Source organism: Rhinatrema bivittatum, chromosome 6 (genome assembly GCF_901001135.1).
Source record: "Rhinatrema bivittatum chromosome 6, aRhiBiv1.1, whole genome shotgun sequence".
NCBI classification, from domain to species: Eukaryota; Metazoa; Chordata; class Amphibia; order Gymnophiona; family Rhinatrematidae; genus Rhinatrema; species Rhinatrema bivittatum.
Window position 1 is genome coordinate 205,901,198 of NC_042620.1, and position 23,134 is coordinate 205,924,331.

A 23,134-nucleotide genomic window follows, 5' to 3' on the forward strand; every position below is an offset into this window, starting at 1 on the left:
ATACTGAAGCAAATCCCTGCGATGACAATCCAACAGGTTTCACAGACAATGCATTACACCAGTTGATGAACTTGTTCAATTTGAATACATATGATCTTCGAGTCACTAGATTCCTGGCAGAGATTACCACGACCCTCTACAGCCCTGGAACGCGCTCAAGGTGATATTGGCGAGAGTTAGTAGAAATGCAGGTAAGATAAGCAGAATCTGTAAAGCACATGGAATACTTTTAATAGTGTGCATAAAAAGATTGAGAAAGTTCAACTTCCTGCTTCTTGTACAGAGTGCAGAGGAAGTAGCCCTCCCCCCCCCTTTTTTTTTTTTAACTTTAAGCAGCATAACACTGACAAACACACAATTTCTATAAAACACTAGTACACAGCTGAGAACAGTTGTAATAACAGACTGGATTTAAAATACAGGTCTAACAGGTGAGTGCTCAAGCTCCATGCTAGCAGGTTGAGATGAATGAGGTTGGTTGTTGCAGGTGCCATGGTTCAGGAGGGAGGGAGCTGTTCTGAGTTGGATTGGTGGGCATACCGAAAGTTGAATCAGGTATACGAATAATACTAGTCGGGACCATGCTGGAGACATGAGAATCGTTTCCCTGTGGTCTTGGACTAACTTCTGGACTGTCTTTCCTACTAAGGGTAGTGATGGAAAAGCATATAGAAGACCTACATCCCACTTGAGCAGAAAAATATCTGCGGCAAATCTGAACTTGCTTGGAAGAATTGAGTAGAACTTCTCTGCTTCTGATTTTCCTCTGTTACAAACAGATCCCTCATCGGCTGGCCCTATAAGAAGAACAGATGGTGAGCCACAGCCTGGTCTAGTGACCATTTGTGTAGTTGAAAAACGTGACAAACAGTATGCCAGAGTGTTGGGGATGCCCAAAAGGTAAGTTGCTTGAAGGTACGTTCCATAGCTCAGAAACCACGTCCAAATCTTCTGGGCCTTGTGACAGAGAATCCTGGAGCCCATTCCACCTTGTTTGTGGATGTAGAGCATTGCAATCTCGTTTTCTGTCTGAACTAAGACTCGTTTGTCTCGCAAAAGATGAGTGAAAGCCCACAAGGTATACAGAATAGCTAAGTTACAAGAAATGTATCTGGTAACAGAGTTCTTTTTGAGACCTTATTTCCTAGGTACAATGGTAGCCTGTGTATGCACCCCACTCCATAGTGGAAGCATCTGGTGGGGGAGGGAGGCAACTGCAGGAGGGAACCCTGAGATAAGGACTCTGGCTTCAGTTACTGATTTTAAGAATGTCAGTATTCTGATAGGATGTGACAAGGGATGCCATAGCTGGTCCTACTGTGATCAAAGGGCCCTCTGGAGGGTTCTCATATGAAGGCAAGCATTTCTAACTATGTGGACAGTAGCCACCATATGACCAAGAACCAAAAGTACCATATAGACTGTGGCTTGGTCCCCTTGAACAAACTTGAGAACTAGGCCTTGCAACCAGGCCTTGTAACTTTTCTCTGATTGAATTTAATCAGGCTCCTATGAACTGGATTCTTTGAGCCAGAATCAGGTTGGATTTGTTGAAGTTTATGACAAACCCCAAAGACTGAAGAAGCTGAATCAATTGGCCCAATGATGCTAAGACTGGAAGAGCCAGTCACTAACCAGTTGTCCAAGTAGGGAAACACCAGTATGCCTTGGCAACAAATATGGGCTGCTACCATTGCCAAGTACTTCATGAACATTTGGGGAGCTGCCAATAGGCCAAAGGGAAGGACTTGGCCACTCTGAACCTCAGATAGTGCCAATGTGACTGGGATGTGGGGTTAGGCCTCTTTCAGGTCCAAATTACACATCCAAATTCCCACCTGGGTGCAGGACAAGATAGTGTGGAAGGAGTAAATCTTGGATTTCTTTTTCTTCAGCTATGAGTTCACACTCAGCCTTCTGATTTCTTGGGGAGTAAAATCCCTTGCCCTGCTACAATAGTGGAACCAATTCTATCTCCTGTTAGAGAAATAACTTGTCCACCTCAGACCAAAGCTGGAAAGATTAGATGGATCCAATTGATATTGCAAATGTATTGAACTGATAAAATGAAGAAAAACATGTGGTACCCAGACTTCACAATCTGGAGGACCCATTGGTTCCTGTTGACTGATTTCCACTCCCGGAGGAACAGATTGATCCTTCTTCCCACTGGCAGAGAAGGCAAGCAGGGTTTCAGCATTGCCAAAAACTGGGCCCTGCTTATGCTGGGATGTATTTGACTGACATGGTATACATGGCCATCCCTGAGAAGGAAGTTGTTGCTGTGGTAGCATTGGGATGGCCCTATAACACTTTTAACCCCAAAAAGGCTGACTTTGGAAGTATATACGTTTGTAGATAAAATACAGATACCTTTGAGATAAAAGTTGATTTGTGGGAGATGACAAGGATTAGAGCACCACATGCTACTCTTTAATCTGTGACACAGTCTCCCTGACCATGTCACCAAAAATGTTGTCACCTGAACAACATTAGTATGTTGACTAATTTGCCATGGACATCTTCCCACAATCTATCTGTCAGGCCCCAATGCTGCAGCAGAAGCTCTGGCCACCGAGTCTAAGGATTCATATACCTATCAAATGAGATGATGCTCACACTCGTCTGCTTTGAGAAATGCCTGTCGAAAGGCCTCAGTCTCCTCACTCGGGGTGTGCATGACAGGTCTTATTCTGTTGAGGCAATCATGAAGGTATTACATCATACAGAGATAGTGACTGGCTATCCTTGCAATTAGCATCGCACTTTGAAAGAATTTCTTTACGTATGAGTCCAGAAGTCCAGAGTCTTTGCCAGGAGGAACATTTGAATAGAATCTAACCTTCTGAGCGCAGATTCTACCACCACTGGGTGGTGTGGTAGCTGGACCAAACCAAAACCCAGAGCTTGTTGCACCCTGTATTTCAGTTTTATTTTCCTGGCAATAGGTGCGCAAGAGGCTAGAAGGTCCAGGAAGATTTTATGCACCACAAGAGTCGCTGGTTCAGAAAGTGTTTCCAGTACATTTAAGATGTCAAAAACTTCCTTACGAACATGGATATTGAGGGCTTCTGTCCAGGAATTTAGAGTATGACAAATCCTCTAAAGGAGAGGAAGGCTGAGGTAGTTCCAGTCAGGGATGAGACAGCACACCTGTCGAGCCCTCTTCTGATTCAGACAAGGGTGGAACACTGATCCATGACCCACAGGAAGACAAAGGAGACTGGGGAGGAGACCTTGACAGTCCCAGGGGTAATCGATGATCCTGAGATCCAGTTTTCTCGCGTTCATCCTCCCCTGATGATTGCTGGACATTCCCCAATGCTACTAACTGGGCTGATTTCTATGGGCTTATACCCAGGATGAGTAGACACAGGAGAGTATCAAATGGGGACTCCCTCTTGAGAGCAGAGATCAGGCAGCAGCAGGTGCAGCATCTCCTGACTGTCAGTGATCATCAACAAGAATGATTTTAGCATCTCAATCATTTGATTAGTCATCTGCTTCTATAGGGTTAGAGGAGATGTCCCAGACTCTTTCAAGAACAGTAGCAGACTGTTGCTCTGGGAGACTTCTTCTGAGCTCCAAGGGAGTGCTCCTGACCGGACTTCCTCTATTTGGTCTTGGACAGCACTCCCAATGTCTCAGCACAAGTAGAATCCTATGACAACCTGAAAGGTGTTCATAGGGCCAACCACAGGACTGGGATTAAACCAGTGAGAATGGGGCATAGTGATCTTCCCAGCTAAAAATGAGAAGACATGTGGATAGAGTTCCCTTCTTAATCCTTCCCGGCCCCCGCTTCAACTCTGAAGGCCCATTCATTGAGAGTATCATGTCAGCCCCTCGCCTGGCACTGCTGAACCTAATCCAGAATGCTTTGGCAGCACCAGTGAGCCTTTCTGCTCTGATGGAACCAAAAGTGTAGGTGTTGGGCTCTTCTGCGCCAATGGTACCGACCACATAATGGTGCCAGGTGCATTGAGGAATCCTATGTCATTGGTGTTGATTCATGCTTCTTTGACAGCGCCAACTGCATTGAGTGGTGGTGCTTTGTTGTCACCAATTCATGATGTTCCAGTGCCAAGACTTTGACACCTTTGATGCTCACAGCTTAACAGAGGACCCTGCACTTCTCACAAGTGCATTGGGTCTGAACATTGACAGTACCAGGGAATCCCCAGCCCATTTAGCTCACTTTCAAGATCCTGTATTGGCTAACGCTTGACACTATCTGGGGCCGATTGGTCCAGACTCTGGTCTAGGGTTGCAAGATATCAAGCTTGGCTATCTTGTAGGCTTGGTTCTTCTGAGATCTAGGGGACATCTGATTACAGTGATAATTCAAAAATTCATGGTGAGGTCCCAGATACCGATAGCACAACTCGTGTCGATCAGTGATGGACATTATCTAGCCGCAGATGCGGTCCTTAAACCCAATGACTGTGGGTTTCTTGGGCCTAAGCATGCTCTTTTTTACCACGTTTTTTGCTTTGCAAAAAGTACTTCTTTCTTTGAATGATAGCACTAATATGTGCTGTTGGGGAGGCTGCCGATGCAGTGAGGCACAGAAAAAAGAGAGAGACAAAAATCTTCCAAGAAAAAAATTAAGGAGAGACAGTGGTGAACATATGGACTACAGTACGGACAAAAAAGACTGAAGGGACTCATGAGGCAGTACTTTCACGGGAAATCCCACACATGCTCAAGCGAAGCTCTACTGAGCTCTGAGAATGGTCCGTTTGGTTCTGTCAGATGACATCACCTATGTGTCATGGTTAAATTCAGCTTGCTTGTCAATGGAGAAGGAACAAGTATCCACAGAAAAAGCAGGTGAAAATCCCTGTAGTACTTTTTTCCGGGACAGTTTTCCCTTTGAAAATTAGTCCAAATCCCATAGGTAAACATACCCATGGGCTTTGCATCAATGTGGGCAGTTTTGAAAATTGCTCCTATGTGTGCAAACTTTGAGTTCCTGAACAAACCTATGTTATAATACTTTCTCCTCTTCTCACTCACTCTAAGCAAGGAAACAAAATAGGCATTTCTTAATTAAATACTTTGAAGATACTTCTAAGTCGGAGAAGAAATATCACCATTCCTTGAAAGCAGTTGAAGGCATGTAAGAGAAATCAGTGACAGTAGAAATTCTATACTCTTCTTTTATTCCTGTTGCTCTTCCCCATAGCAAATATACATGTATCCTTCCAAGTATATGCACGTGTGGTCTGCGATGGTAGCTAGAGGGTTTTCTACATAAGGTTTATTTATCCATGTTCTGGAACTTGTTCCCCATTATCATGATGTTAGTACTTTATTTCCTGGCTACCCTGTTTCTCAGAGATGCTGGGAGCACACCCCAAGAGGGCTGGAAACTCTGAAATTCCAAATTAGATCTGGAGAGCTCCCAGAAGGATGTGGTTTCATAATATTCTAACACCACACTCTTATCAAGTGCTAACACAAAACCTACACTGTGCTTTTGCATTTATCGATAGATTTTCTTTTATGTCTGATCAAGTGAGCGTCAGAAATATGCATTAAGGGAAATAATAGAAGCATTTTACACAGATAATCTTGTTTACCTGCATACAATTGAAGGCTGTTTGTCTCCCCTCCCCCATGGGTAAAAGTATGCCACGTGTTCATTGTGCACATACTTTTACCTGCCCAAAATAATGGCCAGAGGTAGGTCAGGGGAAGGAAATTATGTGTGGAGATTGTATGAACAATGCATCACTACTGGTGCCCTTTGGGTACAAAGAGACTGCAATCTGCGGAGAGTTTCATTATTGGCTTCATTATACTGTCCTATTTTACCAAATATAAAAAATATTAACTAATCAGATGGCTTGGTTTATGCAAGCTCTTTGCTGGTAAATTCCTGGGACTGATACTCACGGAGATATGGTTATCTTGGTCCCAGTGTCCTGTTCTATTTTTTTCAGATTTCGGCCCTCTTTGCCAATTAATCTCCCAACCAGACTATTGTGGGCTAAGATCTTCAGAGGAATCTCTTCAGTGCTGAAAAACATAAAGAAAATAATTTTCAATAGTCTGCGTAAGCCAGCACATACTTGTGTAAGTCAGTGCATCTAAAGTTACAGCACTGTAACTCTGCAGCTTCCACTGTAAAGTGGAAGCTGCAGAGTTTATAAAATAATGCTTCTGCCCTAAAAGTATGCATATTTTTATTTATATTCTGCTTTTTGGCATTTGAAAGCACATTACTTTTTGGATACTGTAGGTATTTCCCTATTGCCAGAGGGTTTACAATTTAAGGGCCTGATTTAAAAAAAAAAAAAAATTACATGCTTAATATTGGGTTTTACACTTGTAAATGCACCTTACCTGTGTATGTGGGTTTTTGAAAATTACAATATATGCTATTGAACTGTCCATATGATATTCATGTGTAAGTGAACTTTATGTGCGTAAAAAGCCTTTTAAAATTGCTACAATAGTATATTACATTTACATATATAACTCTTTTAAAAATTACACTTTCAGTTTGTTCCTGAGTCAACACAGAGGAAAGTGACTTCCCCAAGATCACATGGAGTGAACCCTAGATTCCCTGGCTTGTAGCGCACTGCTCTAACCACTAGGCTATGCCACCACTCCACATACACATCTGTTTCAGTGTGCACATACATTTGAAATGCAGGAAAATGCATAATTTACCCAATTTGTAAAAGTATGCATATATATTTTGCCTGCATATTAATTGTAATGTGTTTGTGTAATAACCTTGAATTATAAGCAAAGTATGTACTCCGCTTATGAAAATACGTATTTGTGCAAGTACTTGTAATCACCAGTTTGCCAACACCTTCACCAGTTCACCCAGACCTGCACCAGTTAAGCCAGACCCTCCAGTACTTCATCCTGAGCTCCCACTACTTAACCCAAACCTTCCACCCAAAAACTGAAAAACACAAGGCAAGTGCAATTTCACTTCCACGACTTAATTAGCAAGTGTAAAAACATACAGACAATTTCAGTAATGAATACAAATATTCACAGAATACTACTGTGAGAAATTCCAAATCCTGCTCTGGAATACCCCTAAACTGTCTCTTTTTATTCCTTTCACTTTTACGTGTGACACAGTTAGTATGCACATTCTCTGCGCTCTTGAAAATAAAAAACTTATAAGCTATTTATATGTGTAACATTCAATTAGTCATTTGTAAATGTCTTGAAATGAGTTTAGCAGCACCTGTAGCCTTCCTGTGTCCCTTCCTCTTATCACATTCAGCTGCCATGAAGCAGCCATAAGACACAGGTCCTCACTGTTTCTCATCCAAGACTCAAGAAACGATCAGACACAACCCTCTTTCATGCCTTCCTACTGAAGTCTCATCAGGCAACCACTAGGCACAGCCTCAGCCTTTATGCCTCATCTATGAACCATCCCTGCCACAGCCTCTCCTGTTTCCTTCCAATCTAGCTTTCAGCAAGGAATCGCCACATGCATTTTTTCAAGTAATTTCCCAGTGCACCTATTCCTACCTTCCTTGTAAAGGCATATGTATAACATGGACAAAAGTAGTAAGGGTCCATATCTAGCAAGTAGATGACCCAACCCCATAGTTGCCTGTACAAACGGCACACATATTCCCAATATAGGCCACCTGTCTATTCCATCCTTGTGTACTCACGACTTGGTGTCATTGGCCTCTTTCTGCATGATCTGAAGAATCATGCGGCAGGCAGCAGAGCACCCGTCTGGTGTGGCATGGATGGTGATGGGCTTCTCTGCCGCCCCAGCATTTTCTTTCCTGTGGATGTCAACCCTGTAGAAAAAAACACCACCATTCTCAGCACTACAGGAAACATCTTAAGCCAACTCCTGCAGGAACAATGCAACCTGGCCCATTTTCATTGGTTAGAAATGTTCCCTAGTGGGGGTGAGGCAATAAAGCATGCTGTTACATACCATCCAATGGAGCAACTACTGCCACATTCCTACCCATCTCTGTACCCGAGCTCGGATGTTGGGGGGTCTATCAGAATTTCCCAGCATAATCACTATGGTTAGCCTAGGGGAAGGAGAAAGAGGTGCACAGTGCCCTGTGGGGAACTACAGAACAAGTAAATGCCATTGGCTGGAGAGATTTTATCATCCTACCTTCTTATACCTTCTCAAAGTGAATATCTGTATAGCTCATATCTAATACTAAAAGCATGACCTCTCTGGCCCTTTGTCTTCCAGGGATTATGATCCTTGCTGCAAAACTGGTTTGTTTCAATGATATTCGTAATAAATATCAACGAATATTTACCAATGCCAGGGGATCCCAAAACTATTCCTTACTAGCAGGCTACAGTGTCTCAACAGACCTGAGGATGACAGTAGAATAATTGAAAAGGGTTGCAACTCTTTTTTGATATATTGATTACTCCCATTAAGAAACAAATCTTTAAAATAGCGTCAATTAGTGATGTAGAATAGCATACAATTAACCTCAAATTTAGTGATTTACTCATTTTAGTCCTGTTGCTGGTCATTCACAACTATCATTAGTTACCCAATAATCAATCTAAAAACCTTATTTTTAAAAGATACTTAATAAACAAATATAAAGCCCCAGTCAAATTTACAAACCCTTAAATTGAGACATACCCACTCCTTAATAAGCTTTTAAAAAACTTTAGCAACCTAACAAAAATAAGATACAGGCAGAAATCCAGCAATAAGATGGGGGCTTTCCAGTCTTTTGTACCAAGTGCCACATGTATGGTTATCTATTTGTTGGTGAGAGGTTGTATGTGTGCACCTGCTCAAAGAGCTCTTGGCTCTCAGAGATGAAGTCTGATCTCTGGAGGCTAGAATGGCAGACCTAGAGGAGCTGAGGAAGACAGAGAGGTATATAGAAAAGACCTTCAAAGCCATAATAGCCATACCTCAGAGTCTCAATGCGTGGATGGGATGATGGTGCAGGGAAGAGATTTTTAGATTTGTTAGGGATTGAGGAATATTCTGGGGAAGGGGATTCTGTTCTGGCGGGATGGGCTTCACCTTAACCAGCGTGGAACCAGGCTGCTGGCACTAACTTTTAAAAAAGAAAGAGTACCTTTTATGTTCAATTTGTTTTTATTGGAAATAAACAAATATAACAATGCGATGGAGTGTGGTGTAACCTTACACAACACACAGCCAATACTCAAAGACAATCAATAGAGAAAAAAACATAAGTTACAAGCAATCCCATCCCCAACCCAACCCTCGCCCTCCCATCCCCACATGAATAAACACCTTATGAAATAACAGATGCCCTAACAATAACCAGTTCCCACTCCACCCAAAAATACTGCCAGAAGCTAAGAACCAAAGAGCCCAACCATAAATAAGCAACATCTGTGTAACATGTAAGAGACCATGTAGCCCCCATTATACCTACTCCCTCCCCATAGACCCACCCCTCCCCCTCCCCTGTACTTCAACATCCAAAAGAGAGGTCACTAAGAATGCTAAGGACCTCACCACCCGCCTTGAACCAGAACAAACCATCTAAAGCACACAGTTTCCTATATAACAAGTACAACAGTAATAGCTTTAAACCTCAGAAATAAATAAAACAGAATAAACATAGGAAGTCAGAGCTCCACTCACAAAAATATGACCAGTCAAGGTCAGGCAATGAAAACACAGAGGACAAATCGTCCTGGGCAAATGTCACTTAAGGTGCCAAACTCAGTTCAAGTAGGATCTTGTTCAGCTTCTAAGACAGCAAGAAATCTTTTGGCATCCACCACAGAGTTGAACCATTTTATGTAACCATTATGGGCTACTCTAAGTTTAGCTGGGTAGAGCAAAGCAGATTGTATCCCAAGTTGAAACAGCTTAGAGCAAATAGGTGCAAATTCTCTCCATTATGCAGACGATTTAGAAGAATAATCCTGAAAAACTAGGATCCTCCTGCCTTCATATGATAATTGTTTCCCTGAACAAATTGCTTGCTGAATTTCTACCTTCTGGGCAAAGTTTAAGAATCAAAGTATTACCACCCATGGGTGCTCATAATTTTCCCATCTAGGGCCCAAGTGATGTGCTTGTTCAATGGGCAAGTCTCCATATTTGCTAGCCAGGTCCAACTCACGGGGCAACCAGGACTCCAAAAAAGAAGTCAGCGTGCGATCTTCCACAGATTCCGGGATACCCACCAGCCGCAAGTTATTGCGGCAAGACCGATTTTCTAAGTCTTTGAGCCGCTCTTCTTGCTTGGTGAAAGCCACCTGAATGGCAGCAATAATCGTTTTCACACCATGCAGGCCCATTCTGTGTGTCAGAGATCTGCTGCTCTGCTTCGGCCATGCGTCGCTCAAAACCAGATAGAGTGGCAGAAACATCATCAAGTTCATCTGCAATTTTTTAAAATTCTGGTTCAAGCTCAGCTACCACGACAGATTTGAGTTCACTAACTGCCATCATCTGTGCACCATCTGGAGCGGTTTCCAGGCTGCTGGCGGTCATCTTGGGGGATCCCAGCTTTGCTCTCTCTTTTTCCTTCTCCTTTCTCATCAGGTGAGATGACATCACCCGAGTCAGGTAGGCAATCGAGCCAAGACAGGAAATAATCCCACAGAGAGATGTTTAAGGAACCAAGGAGAGGAAAAAATCAGCAAGTAACAGGGTGCGAAGCCTGGGAGAGCAGCGTCTCACATCTTGCTGTCCTCACAACATCACGTGCTCTAGAGCAGCTTTTAAACTACATGAAAGGGGAAAGCCAACAGTCACTCAGAAGCTCCTGGTTTGGAATGATGCATCTTTGAGGGATATTAATAAAACAGGGATGTTGGGGCATCTTGATAGAGAGGTTGCAATAAATACTAAAATAGCCCAGATGCCTTTAAGTAAAGAGCAGACAGAGCAGAAAGATTCAAAATTACCCTGTCAATTGATAAGCAGGTTGTTAATGCAAACCAAATACATACTTTGAAATACCTATATACAAATACTAGAAGTCTAAAAAATAAGATGGAAGAAATAAAATGCATATCAAGGAATGAAGAAATAGATATAACTGGCATCTCAGAGACCTAGTAGAAGGAGGTTAACTAATGGGACACTGATACCAGGATACAAATTATATCACAATGATAGGATGGATCAAATTGGTGGAGGTATGGCCCTATATGTTAAAGAGGGCATAGAGTCAAACAGGATAAAAAGTTCTACAGTAAACAAAATGCACTATAAAATCTTTAGATAGAAGATCCATAAGAGATGGGGAATAGAATAACAGTGGGGATTGACAACCGTCCACTTGGCCAGAATGAACAGACAGAAGATGAAATGCTAACAGAAATTAGGGAAGCTAACAAAAATAGCCACACAGTAATGATGGGTGATTTCAATTATACCGCTATTGACTGTCACATCAGGACATGCTAAGGAGGTAAAGTTTTTAAATTAAATAAATGACTGCTTCATGGAGCAGCTGGTACAAGAACCAACAACGGGGGAGGGGGGAGCTATTTTAGACCAAATCCTTTGTGGAACACATGATTTCATGAAAGGGATAATGGTGATAGGGCTACTTGGCAATAGTGATCATAACAAGATCAAATTTGACTTGGTAATGATTGGAGGAAGGACACTAAGGAAACTTACTGTGATAGCATTTAACTTTCAAAAGGAAAATTATGAGAAAAATAGGAAAAAAACTAGAAGGAACAACTGCAAAGGTCAAGAGTTTATATCAGGCATAGATGCTGTTTAAAAATACCATCTTGGAAGTTCAGACCAGATGTATTCTACCCATTAAAAAATATGGAAGGAAGGCTAAACAACTGCTGGCATGGTTAAAAGGTGAGGTGAGAGAGGCTATTCTAGCCAAAAGTACATACTTTAAAAAATGGAAAAGTGATCCGAAAGAGGAAAACAGGAAACAGCATAAGCTCTGGCAAATTTGATGCAAAGCATTGATAAGGAAGGCAAAGACAGACTTTGAAAAGAAGTGTGATGTGGAAGCAAAACTCATAATAAAAACATTTTTAGGTACATTCAAAACAAAAAACCTGCTAGGGAGTCAGTTGGATCATTAACTGATCAAGGGGTAAAAGGGGCACTAAGGGAGATCAAGGCCATAGCAGAGATTAAACAAATTCTTTGCTTCGGTCTTTACTGAAGAAGATGTAAGGCAGATACCTATGTTCCCTGTACATACCCGGATCAGTCCAGACTCCTTAAATCTCAGTGAACCTGGAAGATGTACTAGGGCAAATATATAAAGAGTAGCAAACCACCTGGACCAGATGGTATACATCCTAGAGTGCTGAAAGAACTGATAAATGAAAGTGCACACCTACTGTTAGTAATCTGTAAACTATCTTTAAAATCAGCTATGGTACTTGAAGACTAGAAGGTGGCCAATGTAACACTGGTTTTTAGAAAGGATTCTAGGGGTTATCCGGGAAACTACAGACTGGTGAGCCTGAGGTGAGTGCTGGGAAAAATGGTTGAAACTACTCCAAAGACCATATAGATACACATAATTTAATGGGACAAAGTCAACATGGATTTAGCCAAGGGAAGTCTTGCCTCACCAATCTGATTCATTTTTTTGAAGTCGTGAATATGCATGTGGATAAAAGTGAGCCAGTTGATCTAGTATATCTGGATCTTCAGAAAGCGTTTGACAAAGTATCTCATGAAAGACTCCTGAAGAAATAAAAAAAATCATGGGGAAGGAGGCAATGTTCAGTTATGGATTGACAACTGGTTAAAAGAAAGGAGGACTAAATGGTCAATTTTCTCAATGGAGAAAGATGACTACTGGAGTGCCCCAGGGATCTGTACTAGGACTGCTACTTTTTAAGTCATTTATAAATGAGCTAGAGATGGAACCAATGAGTGAAGTGGTCAAAGTTGCTGATGATACAAAATTATTCAAAGTTGGTAAATCAAAACAGGATTGTGAGAAATTGAGAGAGAACCTTGCAAGACTAGGGAGACTGGGTATTCCAATGGCAGATTACATTTAATGTGGATAAGTGCAAAGTGATGTAGGGAAGAGCAAATTATAGCTATACAATGCAAGATTCCACATTGGGAGTCACAACCCAGGAAAAGGATCTGGGCATCATCGTGGATAATATGTTGAAATCCTTTGCTCAGTGTGTGGCAGCCACTAAGAAAATAAATAGAATGCTAGGAGTTACTAGGAAAGGAATGAAGAATAAAACAGAGAATATCATAACACTTCTGTATCACTCCATGGAGCGACTGCACCTTGAGTATTGTGTGCAGTTCTGGTTACCGCATCTAAACAAATATATGGCAGAATTAGAAAAGGTGCAAAGAAGGGTGGCTAAAATGATAAAGGGGAAAGAACAATTCCCCTGTAAGTAAAGAATAAAGAAGTTAGGGCTCTTCACTTTGGAGAACAGATGGCTGAGAGAAGATATGATAGAGGGCCATAAAATGAGTGGAGTGGAACATGTAAATGTAAATCAGTTGTTTACTCTTTCAAAAAATACAAAGAATAGGAGACATTCATTGAAGTTACTATGTAATACGTTTAAGACAAATGTATATTTTATCCTAACACATAATTAAACTCTGGAGTTCGTTGCCAGAGGAAATGATGAAAGCTGTTAGTGTAACTGGGATTAAAAAAGGTTTAGACTAGTTCCTAGAAGAAAAGTCTAAAAACCAATATTAAGATGGACTTGGGGAAATCCTTTTAGGATCCTGCCAGGTATTTGTGACCTGGATTGGCTATTGTTGGAAACAGGATATTGGGCTTGATGGACATTTGGTCTGACTCAATATGGAAAATCTTATGTTCTAAATAAATAAATGTATCACAGCTGGAATGGAAAGTTATTGACTTATTTTTCTACAAATTGGTCTGATTAGGAGTACCGTTACAACCCTGAGTCTGGAGTGTTTAGATCACGAGAATGTCTTATTCTGAACTTATAGCACTTTCGTGCAGACTGCACCTATTATTGGACTGAATGGACAATTTATTCTATATTTAGAGCAAATTGCAGATGGCTGAATACGGGGAATAAGGACTGGTTTAAAAATGTTAGAAGACTGAGTGAATAATTGTCGGGGTTTGAATGTCTTTAATGTACTTGGGCAAATGGGTGTGGCACCCAAGAGTGTGTTATATATGGTAACTGAGTTTAAGAGTTGAATAAGCAGTACAAATGGCCTTTATTCCTGTATTAAGGAGTGAAAATCTAGCTAAGGGAATGGGGCAAGGGAATTAGGGGGATTGGAAGAGTTTAAGGAGGAAATAACTGAGGGGAAGGGATGTGACTCCAAAGGTAAAAAATATAGTGTTAATGGGAAATGAGGTTGGTGACAATAAGCTGTTATGGGTTGGTGTTTAGGCTGGGGAGCACTGGACCCCATGAAGATATATAAATTTGATAAGTAGCACTCTTGAGCTCTAAGTTGTGATCCTGCCTGTTATGCAGCTTCCCAAACACTAAAAGTCCCTGGGGAGCTGCTCCTTCTCTCGCTCCAGTCATTGTCTCTGTGGTCCCATGATGCAGCAGGGCTCTGCCAATTTAACCCTGCCTCTGGCTTTTCTTACAGCCTTGTCATTGAGTCTCGCTAGCTCTCTGCTTGCCCCTATCCTGTTTTGAACTGCTGTCTGACCTCCGGGCCTTCCAGCCTTGTTCTGCGGTCTTCTCAGGCCTTCTACTTTTGCCTTGTCCTCTGGGTTTCTCAGGCCTTCGGCCCTAGCCTTGCTCTGTGGCCTTTCAGGCCTTCTGTTATAGTCCTGCCTGGTGGCCTTCTTGGGCCTGCTTTTTAGTCTGTTGCTTTCAGGCTTTTGTGTTCCATGTTAATTATTTATTTATTTTTAATTTTTATATACCGACATTCTTGCATACAATGCAAATCAGGCTGGTTTACAGTGAAACTGAATAAGCAGGAAATATAATTCCTTAGTCTAATACATTGAACATCTAAAACGAAACAAATGTTAACAAAACAAAAACCTAAACAACTTTAATAAAGGTTAATTAAAAAGAAAAACATAAATAACATTATTTTAAAAGAAGCACAAAGGTTAGCACGAAGGGGAGCACAAAGGGGAGAGCCCCTTTGTCGCGCCCCTTCGGAGCGCGACGCCCGGCGCGCAATGCCTAATGGACCGGCGTCGTTTACCGGCTCTGATGCTAGCATGGTGACGTCATCGGGGGCGGGTCTCATTCTTCCTGAGGACTCACAATCTTCTTAGTTTCATGGCGATTTTTCATTTTTTTTCAGTTTTTTCAGCCAGGGATTGTCTCTCAGGGTACCCGATGTTGGTGGGTTGCCCCTCACCTTCATTGCCTGATGGATCTGCGTCGTTTACCGGCTCTGACTCTAGTGTTCTGTTTTGTCCTGCCCTTGTCTTGTTCCAGTGTTCTATTCTGTTCCAGAGTTCCACGCTTACTTAGTTTGAAGGGTTCATATATGCAATGTATCAGAGACTGTTTGTTTATATTCTAAAAAGTTTTGGGAAGATGCATTTCTATGTATTTTGAATTAGGCTCATTCACGATTGAAGTTGGATAGAGAGATAGGTTAATTGGACAAAATGGACATTTATTTGTTGGATGATGATGATGGCGATCTTTTAGTGTTTGCATGAAAACATATATAATGGTAAAAAATGGATCACGAACCAATGGATAAATAAAGAACTACTAAATATAACTATATGAAAGATACAAAAGCACAATTTAATGATCATGGATAACATTGTCAGTGATGAAGTGTAAGTTGGTGCGCAGGAGAAAATTCTTAAAGATTTGTAAGCTGTTTATTGATTCGTTGAACACCAGAATCCGCAGTACGGTTGGGTGGGGCAAGGAGGAGGAAGGGAGGGGGTGTGGGTTGGGGGAGAAAAAGGCGAAAGATGGACTCTTTTGCTGTATTCATATGTGCCATGAAATTTGGAATGGTTTAAAGCAGAAACAACTATGTACTGTTTTCTATATTTTTGGTTGTGGTTTCTTCTTAATAAAAATAATTTTTAGTTTTAGACAAGTTCCTGGAGGAAAGGTCCATAAAACTTTATTAGCCAGGTAGACTATAGAAAGCTATTGTTATCCTAGGGAATGAGTAACAGGAAATATGTCTACTTTATGGGATATGCTAGGTTCTTGCGGCCCAGACTGGTCATTGTTGGAGACAGGATGTTGGGTTTGATGGTTTGACCCAGCATGGCATTTCTTACATTCTCTCCAATGGGAGGCACCATGATTTTATCAATTCCCCTGTGTTCATGTGGGTTCAGGTTTCTTTGGGGGCTCTAAGAGAGGTGCTGGAGGGTAGTCTTTCCAAGAGGAAAGGACTGTATATCTTACCTCCTATCCTAGGAAGGTGACAAGGATCCAAGGTTGGAGTGCCCAGGCCTCCAGGACTAGGGACATCTTGCGTGGATTCTGAGCTCTTTTGAGCAGGGACTGTTTCTTATGTGGGTCCGTCCAGCACTGTATTATGTCTAGTAGTGCTTTGAAAATTATAACTAATAGTAGAAGCAGTAGAGTTCCCAGAGTGGATTCCCAAATTCTCCTAAAGATCCAATGCAGAGGGATTTCTTCAGAGATGGAAGGGAATAGATTCCTGAATCTGAGCAGTAAAACTAGAGAAGAGCTCTAAAAGAAAGAGGGACTTTATTTCCAGACGTCTAATCCTTCCAAAAGGAGATTTCTTCAAGCGTGTTTACAGAGTCAATTTTGTCTTGTTGGGATTCAGAGTAAAGACTGTCTTACAGGGGAAGCTCTCATGAGTTGCAATCTGAAAAAAGGAATCAGCAGAGGCTCATCTTATCCTTGTCTAATGAAGAGGATTGCAGGACAGCAGTCTCAACAATTGAAGGTACCAGGGAACGTCCCAGGGAGGAAGGTCTTCTATGCCAGAGAACCTACTGCCAGAACTGCTAGTGATTGATACCTTGTTTCTTAATGGACTTTATTTTCTGAATTGAATGTGCACTGACTAGTAGTGTATCAACTGTGATTTTTGTCTCTAGTAATCAAATTTACCAATAAAGGATTTTATTTTTGAACAATAATTATTATGTTGAGTGTGTGCCTGTGGCGGAACTAGAAGATTTGTATGCACTGTAATTTCTTGTTTTGCCTTAGACCTTGTGTTTTCTCCCCAGAAACAGCTCATTTCCTTGGGGTGGCCTGCAGGTAGTATTTGACCTCTGCAATGTAGTTCAAACAGAGGTTTGGGATGCTGGCTTGACTCAGAATGAGGCTTGAACAGCATACATATCCCAACATCCTTGAGGAACCTGTGAGCCTGAAACATCCTGCAGTGTCACTGGGCAGAAAACTATTACTAGTCAAAAGGCCATTGGTCAAAGAGCTGATTTTACTACCTTGTGCCCTGATTGACCCTTCAGACATAGCCCCGAAGATGCTAGAATTTTGTCTCAGCTGGGAGTACAGCATAAGTAGATTTCTGTGCTGAGACCCTACTCCAACTTCAGGGGAAAGAAGATTTCCAGAAACTCGCCAGGCACTCATAAGTAGTGGAAAGTTTGGTTACATTCTACTGCTGAATCCTTGTTATTTTACCTGGTGCTGGTTGCAAATTTGTTTTTCTTCTGTTCATTGTTTCTAATTTTTGTTAATAAACGTATTAGTTTGTTACCTCTGTAAGTGGAATGTTTGTACATTATGGATAGGGGAGGTGTGAGGATTTATTGGCAAGCATTTTATGTTAACTAACGGGTAGGATGAGTGTTATCCATTACTGTTCTTGGAATGCTAAAGGGCTGAATCATCCTGTTTAGCAGAAGAAAGTATTACATAGGCTTCAAGTGTTAAATTTCAACTAAAGGATTTCCCTCTCTTTGCATATTTGCAATTGAGAGATGTAGTTAATGGAACTGCTACAAAAGGTTATTGCATCTCAATCACCTTCCATGTTAGAGTGAATAATATTTCTTAATATGAATGCTAGAGGGAGGCTCAGTAGGATTTATAGAGCATTACAATGGGATAAGAGCTATTCTTCCCTTGAGGTAGTAGCAAAATGGTCTAAAGAATTAGGTCAGAGCGTAGAGGAAGAGGTGTGCGATCAGTAGATACTCAATTTATGGAAATGTTCTAGCTCTTTAGATGTTGTGGGAGTACAATATAGGATTCACTTATGGGCATATTTTAATCCTCAAAGACTGAAGGCCATAAATACCTCTCAGTCTGATCTATGTTGGAGTAAATATAGGCAAGTGGATAATGTGTCACATTTTATATGTTTGTCTTGTGTTAAAATGATTTTGGGAGGAAGTGCAAAAGATTATCTTAACCATTCTTTGATATTGGGTGCCAGATGATTCCAAAATAGTCATTTTTTATTATTGGCAATATGATATGGATCTTGGATTAGATGATCCTCTGCAAAATAGTATTATGCAATTATTGGTAATTGGACGGTGAGTGATCCTCAAACACTGGAGGAGAACTCCCCCACTTTAGTGTGGGACTGCTATGAGGAGCTGAGAAGATGTGCAGAAATTGAGTTATCTGCAAAAAAAAAAATGGAAGCCAGTGTTGGCTTATCTTAAAGGATGCTTACTTCCTGGCTCATCTATATAAGAAGATTAATCACTGATAAATGATAATTATTTGTTCATGTTGTTAGCTAATACCTATACTACTTATATGGGGGGTTGGGTGGGGGAGGGTGTTGGAATAGAGAATAAGGGTGGAGGGGAGGGGGGAAGTTGTTGGAGAGGGGGATATTTATAGAAAGAAAACTGAAAATGATGGTTGGTATACCTTTACCTAATATGGCGTGGGATATGTACATGGTAATGTTTATTTTTTGACAATGTTCATTGTACTTGGAACTCTCTTGTATTTTGGTCTTAGAGTGTTCTTTTATGATGTCTGGTTTTTTTGAGGGTGTTTATTAAAAAGCAAATATAAAAAAATAGTGTGGGAAGGGAGAAACAAGAAAGCAGCCAATATGTAGGATGCTGGTTCCCGGGCTCCTACCTTGCTAGTTTTATTTTCCTCCTCTGCTTTCTATGAGAAGAAAAGGAAAGGAAGCATTTGTTTGCCTGTTCCTACTCCAGATCCGATGAAACAGGTATAAATTGCTAAGTTTGCAGTCCCCAGTGCTACGTCATCTCAGTCGGGGTTGGTGCCTCATTTTGCTGGAGAAGAAGGGAAGGGAGCCTCTCCCCAGCCTGAGGCTTTGTCAGCCCCGACCAGCGTGAAATCCCCTCTGATTCCCCTCTTCCTTTGATGGTACCCGTGTATCATTGCAAGAAGAGCTTCCTGAGCTGGAGATTTTGCTGTTGGGATGTGGAGATGCCAGTGCAGGGAGTTCACTGGAATCAATGTTGGTTGCTGCCCATTTTTAGGATGTGAGGTTGAAGGAGAGGAAATACAACTTCACCATAAAGTAGTTGATGCCAGGGGAGGCTGAAGGTACTGTGCCTGTTTTGATGGGAGGTGGAGCTCTTAGTTCCCAGTGCTACTCCCGGTTTCAGTGTCAGCATTCTGGTGGGGTCTGGAACCATAAATTTAGAGACAATATGGTTAGCCATTACTTATCTTGAGGTTACTGTTGGCAAGGGGTTAGACACTTTGGAATCCTCCCTTGAGGAGTGTAGGAACCTGGTTCCCAAGCTGAACAGTGACATGAAACTCATTCACAAGAATCCAGAGTTCCATGTGGAGGCCCTTAAGACTATGGAACAGTTAAGTGTGGTAACAGTTAAGGACAATCTTAAAACCCCGTGCAGATTGGAGATGGTGGAAAATCAGATGCGGGGTTTGAATTTAAGAATTCTTAACTTTCTTCAAGTTCCTGTGTTTGGCCCCATGGAACTGTTTAGGACATTTATGAAAGAATTCCTTAGGGTATCTGGAGATGCTGTGCCTCCTTTGACACAAGCTTTTTATCTTCCAACTAAGAAGCATAAAGGAAATTCTGGAAGTAAGGATTCAATGGACAAGATAGAGTCACTATGGACTGCCTAGAGCTCAATGCTTTCCTTGAGGACTATCAGGAGGTGGAGAAGAGGCGTGCAACTCTTTTGGTTATATTTGTTTTTGAGACTGATAAAAATATGGTTAATAAGATTTCCTTTAAATTTAAAAGAAAATGTGCTTATTGGTCAGAAAATATGGCTTTTTCCTGGTTTTTGTCAGGAGACAAAGATCAGGCAGAAACATATTCTCCAGATGCACTAAAAGGTTATAGTCTGTGGTGGTGAATTTTTTCTTTGTTTCCCTTGCAAGTATTTATTGAAACTTTGAAATGTGTGGCATATAAATACAAATAAATAAATAAATATTTTCTTTGACCCTAAACAGTTGAGGACTTTTCTTGATACTAAGGTTTTGTTGCGCTTGGAGGTGGACCCTTGTCCTGGAGCGGTGGAGAACGGCTCCCTGGTAGGGACCAGGAAGCACCTGCCCCCAGGGGGGGCAGAGCGCATGAGGAGACAGAAGCTAGGATGAGCTTCACCACTGGAAGCCCGTGGCCCCCCCGGGTGGAGCCCATAGGGACTCGGGCCGCTTGGACTTAAGTGGGCCTCGCAGGGTCTCCTGGAGAGGTAGTACAGAGGCGTGCCCCCGGACAGCAAGGGAGCACGGTCGGACTCCAGGCTGTAGGTCTGGTGGAACAAGGAAGACCAGAACAGCGTAGGCGATGACAAGGCAAGGGACAGAGCCAGAATCAGGAGACGTGGTCTTGGCTGCCGAGGTCAGAATCCAAGGACCAGTCTGAGGAGTAGTCAACGAGGCAGGGGTCAGGTTCTGGAGGTCAGACGAGGTCACAAGGCAGGCAGGGGTCAGGATCCAGGCAGCAGACAGAATGGTCAAGGAGCAGGCTGAGGTCAGTACCAGAGAGACAGTCCAAGGGTACTACCTGGGGAGACAGGACAAGCAGACGCTGGAACGGAAGGAAGCTGGACAGGGCTGGAACAGTAGAACGCTGGCACAGTAAGATGCTGGAACAAGGCTAGAACAAGACTGTGAACACGGAGGCAAAATAGTACACATGCAGTGCCGATCCGATTGCCAAGGCAAGGAAGTGCAGGGAGGAACTTCCTTATATTGAACATTCAATCAGGACGCGTTGCAGAGCTAGGACCTGCCATGGCCCTACAAGAGGCTGGCCAGTCCGCGCGCGCACGCGTAGGGGCTTGGCCAACGCCACTGGAGATGCCGAACTCCAGCGTGAGGCCTGGTGCGCAGTGGAAGGCCCGGCGACTGCCGCCGCGGGATGCCGAGGCCTGGAGGAGCTCGTGGCTGCTGCTGGGGAGGCCAACCCGTGACCTGCAGAGGAGCTAGCAAGGTGAGCAGGATCGTGTGCGGGCCAGGCGCGTAACCGGTTTCCTCTTTGATGATGTCTGCCAACTGAGTATGATCTTTTGATCGCTATGAGTTTATTATTCTGCCCTTGGTCATTTTTTGCATGGATCTCTCTTATAGGGGACTTCAATTAACCATATTTAATATTTGAATTGTCTTGTTATTTTTTTTATATTAATTGTATGTTTCTTGCTTGCCATTGTGCTTTATTTTCTTGCAAATCATTCTATTGTGATTATATGGAAAACTTAGTAAGTATATAGTTATAAAAAATAGTGTTGGAAAAACATGTTAACAGCTATTGCTAAGTCAATGAAAGAGATACCATTAAATTAGATAGACAGAGGTCAATATTCAGCCTCTGTCCAGCTGAGCTCAGCCACATGGCCAAGGCCCAGGACCCAGACCTTGCCCCATTCACTTGAGAAAAAGAAAATCAACTTTATGTAGCAGTAAATGGCAGATTTTTCAATGGTTTTATACAATGGCTACTGGATAATATATGACTGGCTAAGTTGGGATTACATAAGTACATAAGAGGCTAGTTTTTCATAATAATCTTTGTTAGGCCCTCAGGGAACACAATATACACACACTCACTGAATATTATCAAACCAGAGCTCAGCTTTTGGCTCGCCCCCAGCACTTACTTGGATTGGGTTTGTTTAGTAAGATTCTTTATGGTTAAGCCTTCCTTTCCAATGATTGCACCAACAAACTGGGTGGGCACAAGAATGCGTAGCGGGTAATCAGGCTGCTTGGATTGTGAGGATCCTCCGAGGGAAGGTCCCTGCTCCCTGGAAGAATGCTCCCCTCCTCCACCACCACTACGGCGGGACCGCTGAGGGGGTTGCAGGGCGTTTGAAGCCTCTTCATCAGGGATGTAGGAGATCTTGAAGGAATAATCCTCAAACTGGTGCTCACTGAGCTTCTCAATGGCTCTGCAGGAAGGAGAGAAAAGCAGCATCAATGTTATTATGGTACTTCACTCTTACACACAACAGAATGAGATCAACACAAGCCCAGTCCTCACTGCTACTTCTGTTTCCTGGAAATAAAGGTTAACAAATAAAAACAAATGATATCTTGTATTGGACTAACAATAGATTTCTTGACTAGCTTTTGGGAACTATTACTCTCTTCATCAGATCATAATAGAATAGAATTCTGACCTAAGGAAGAGAGAGTATTGTTGCCTGAAAGTTAGTCAAGATACTATCCTGACCTGAGGAAGGGAGTACAGCAGTCTGTCTCTCTCACTCTCTCTCTCTCTCTCTCTCTATATATATATATAATGAAAATTGTCCTCAAAATAAATTCACCCTATGTCAAAAACTTTATTACTCAGAAAAAATATTTTAACACACATTTAATATCAATGCATTAATGTCTCAAAAATATATAACATTTCTTAGAAAAACCACACAACATAGTTTTTATATATTTAAAACTCCCATACATACCCATTTATACTCCTTAATGCAAAAATACAACATTCTTACTCATAAATGCACTCCAAACAATATTTAACAAAATGCAATAGCAGCACTTAAATGGCACTGTTAACACAACCAAGGCCTAAGTTTCACCTAATGAAAAGCTTCATCAGGGAACCTTACATAATTACCAACTCTAGTGTACACTTGATAGCAACAAATGGTCAAATTGGAATATTTCTATTCCAAAGCTAGTTCATTCCTTTCACTTTGATCAGATCGATCAGATATTTGATCAGATGTTTGCATAATGTCAAAGGGCTTAATAACACCTACTATGCAGGTGCATTTACTTGCTTCCTTTCAAGCCTTCATCCGGCGTGTTGCCTTTA

At 41.9% G+C, this 23,134-nt stretch overlaps 1 protein-coding gene across 2 annotated transcripts in view; it reads right to left on the reverse strand.

Annotated features, from left to right (window-relative positions):
* IGF2BP2 (insulin like growth factor 2 mRNA binding protein 2) overlaps window positions 1-23,134 on the reverse strand; it is a 340,693-nt gene that overhangs the window by 85,832 nt on the left and 231,727 nt on the right. For both annotated transcript variants that reach the window (XM_029606479.1, XM_029606480.1), the window contains exons 6-8: window positions 21,957-22,247; window positions 7,665-7,799; window positions 5,902-6,024 (exon numbers count right to left, since the gene is read on the reverse strand). In XM_029606479.1, coding sequence (XP_029462339.1) covers window positions 5,902-6,024; window positions 7,665-7,799; window positions 21,957-22,247 — 549 coding nt within the window. The remainder of the gene's footprint in view (window positions 1-5,901; window positions 6,025-7,664; window positions 7,800-21,956; window positions 22,248-23,134) is intronic.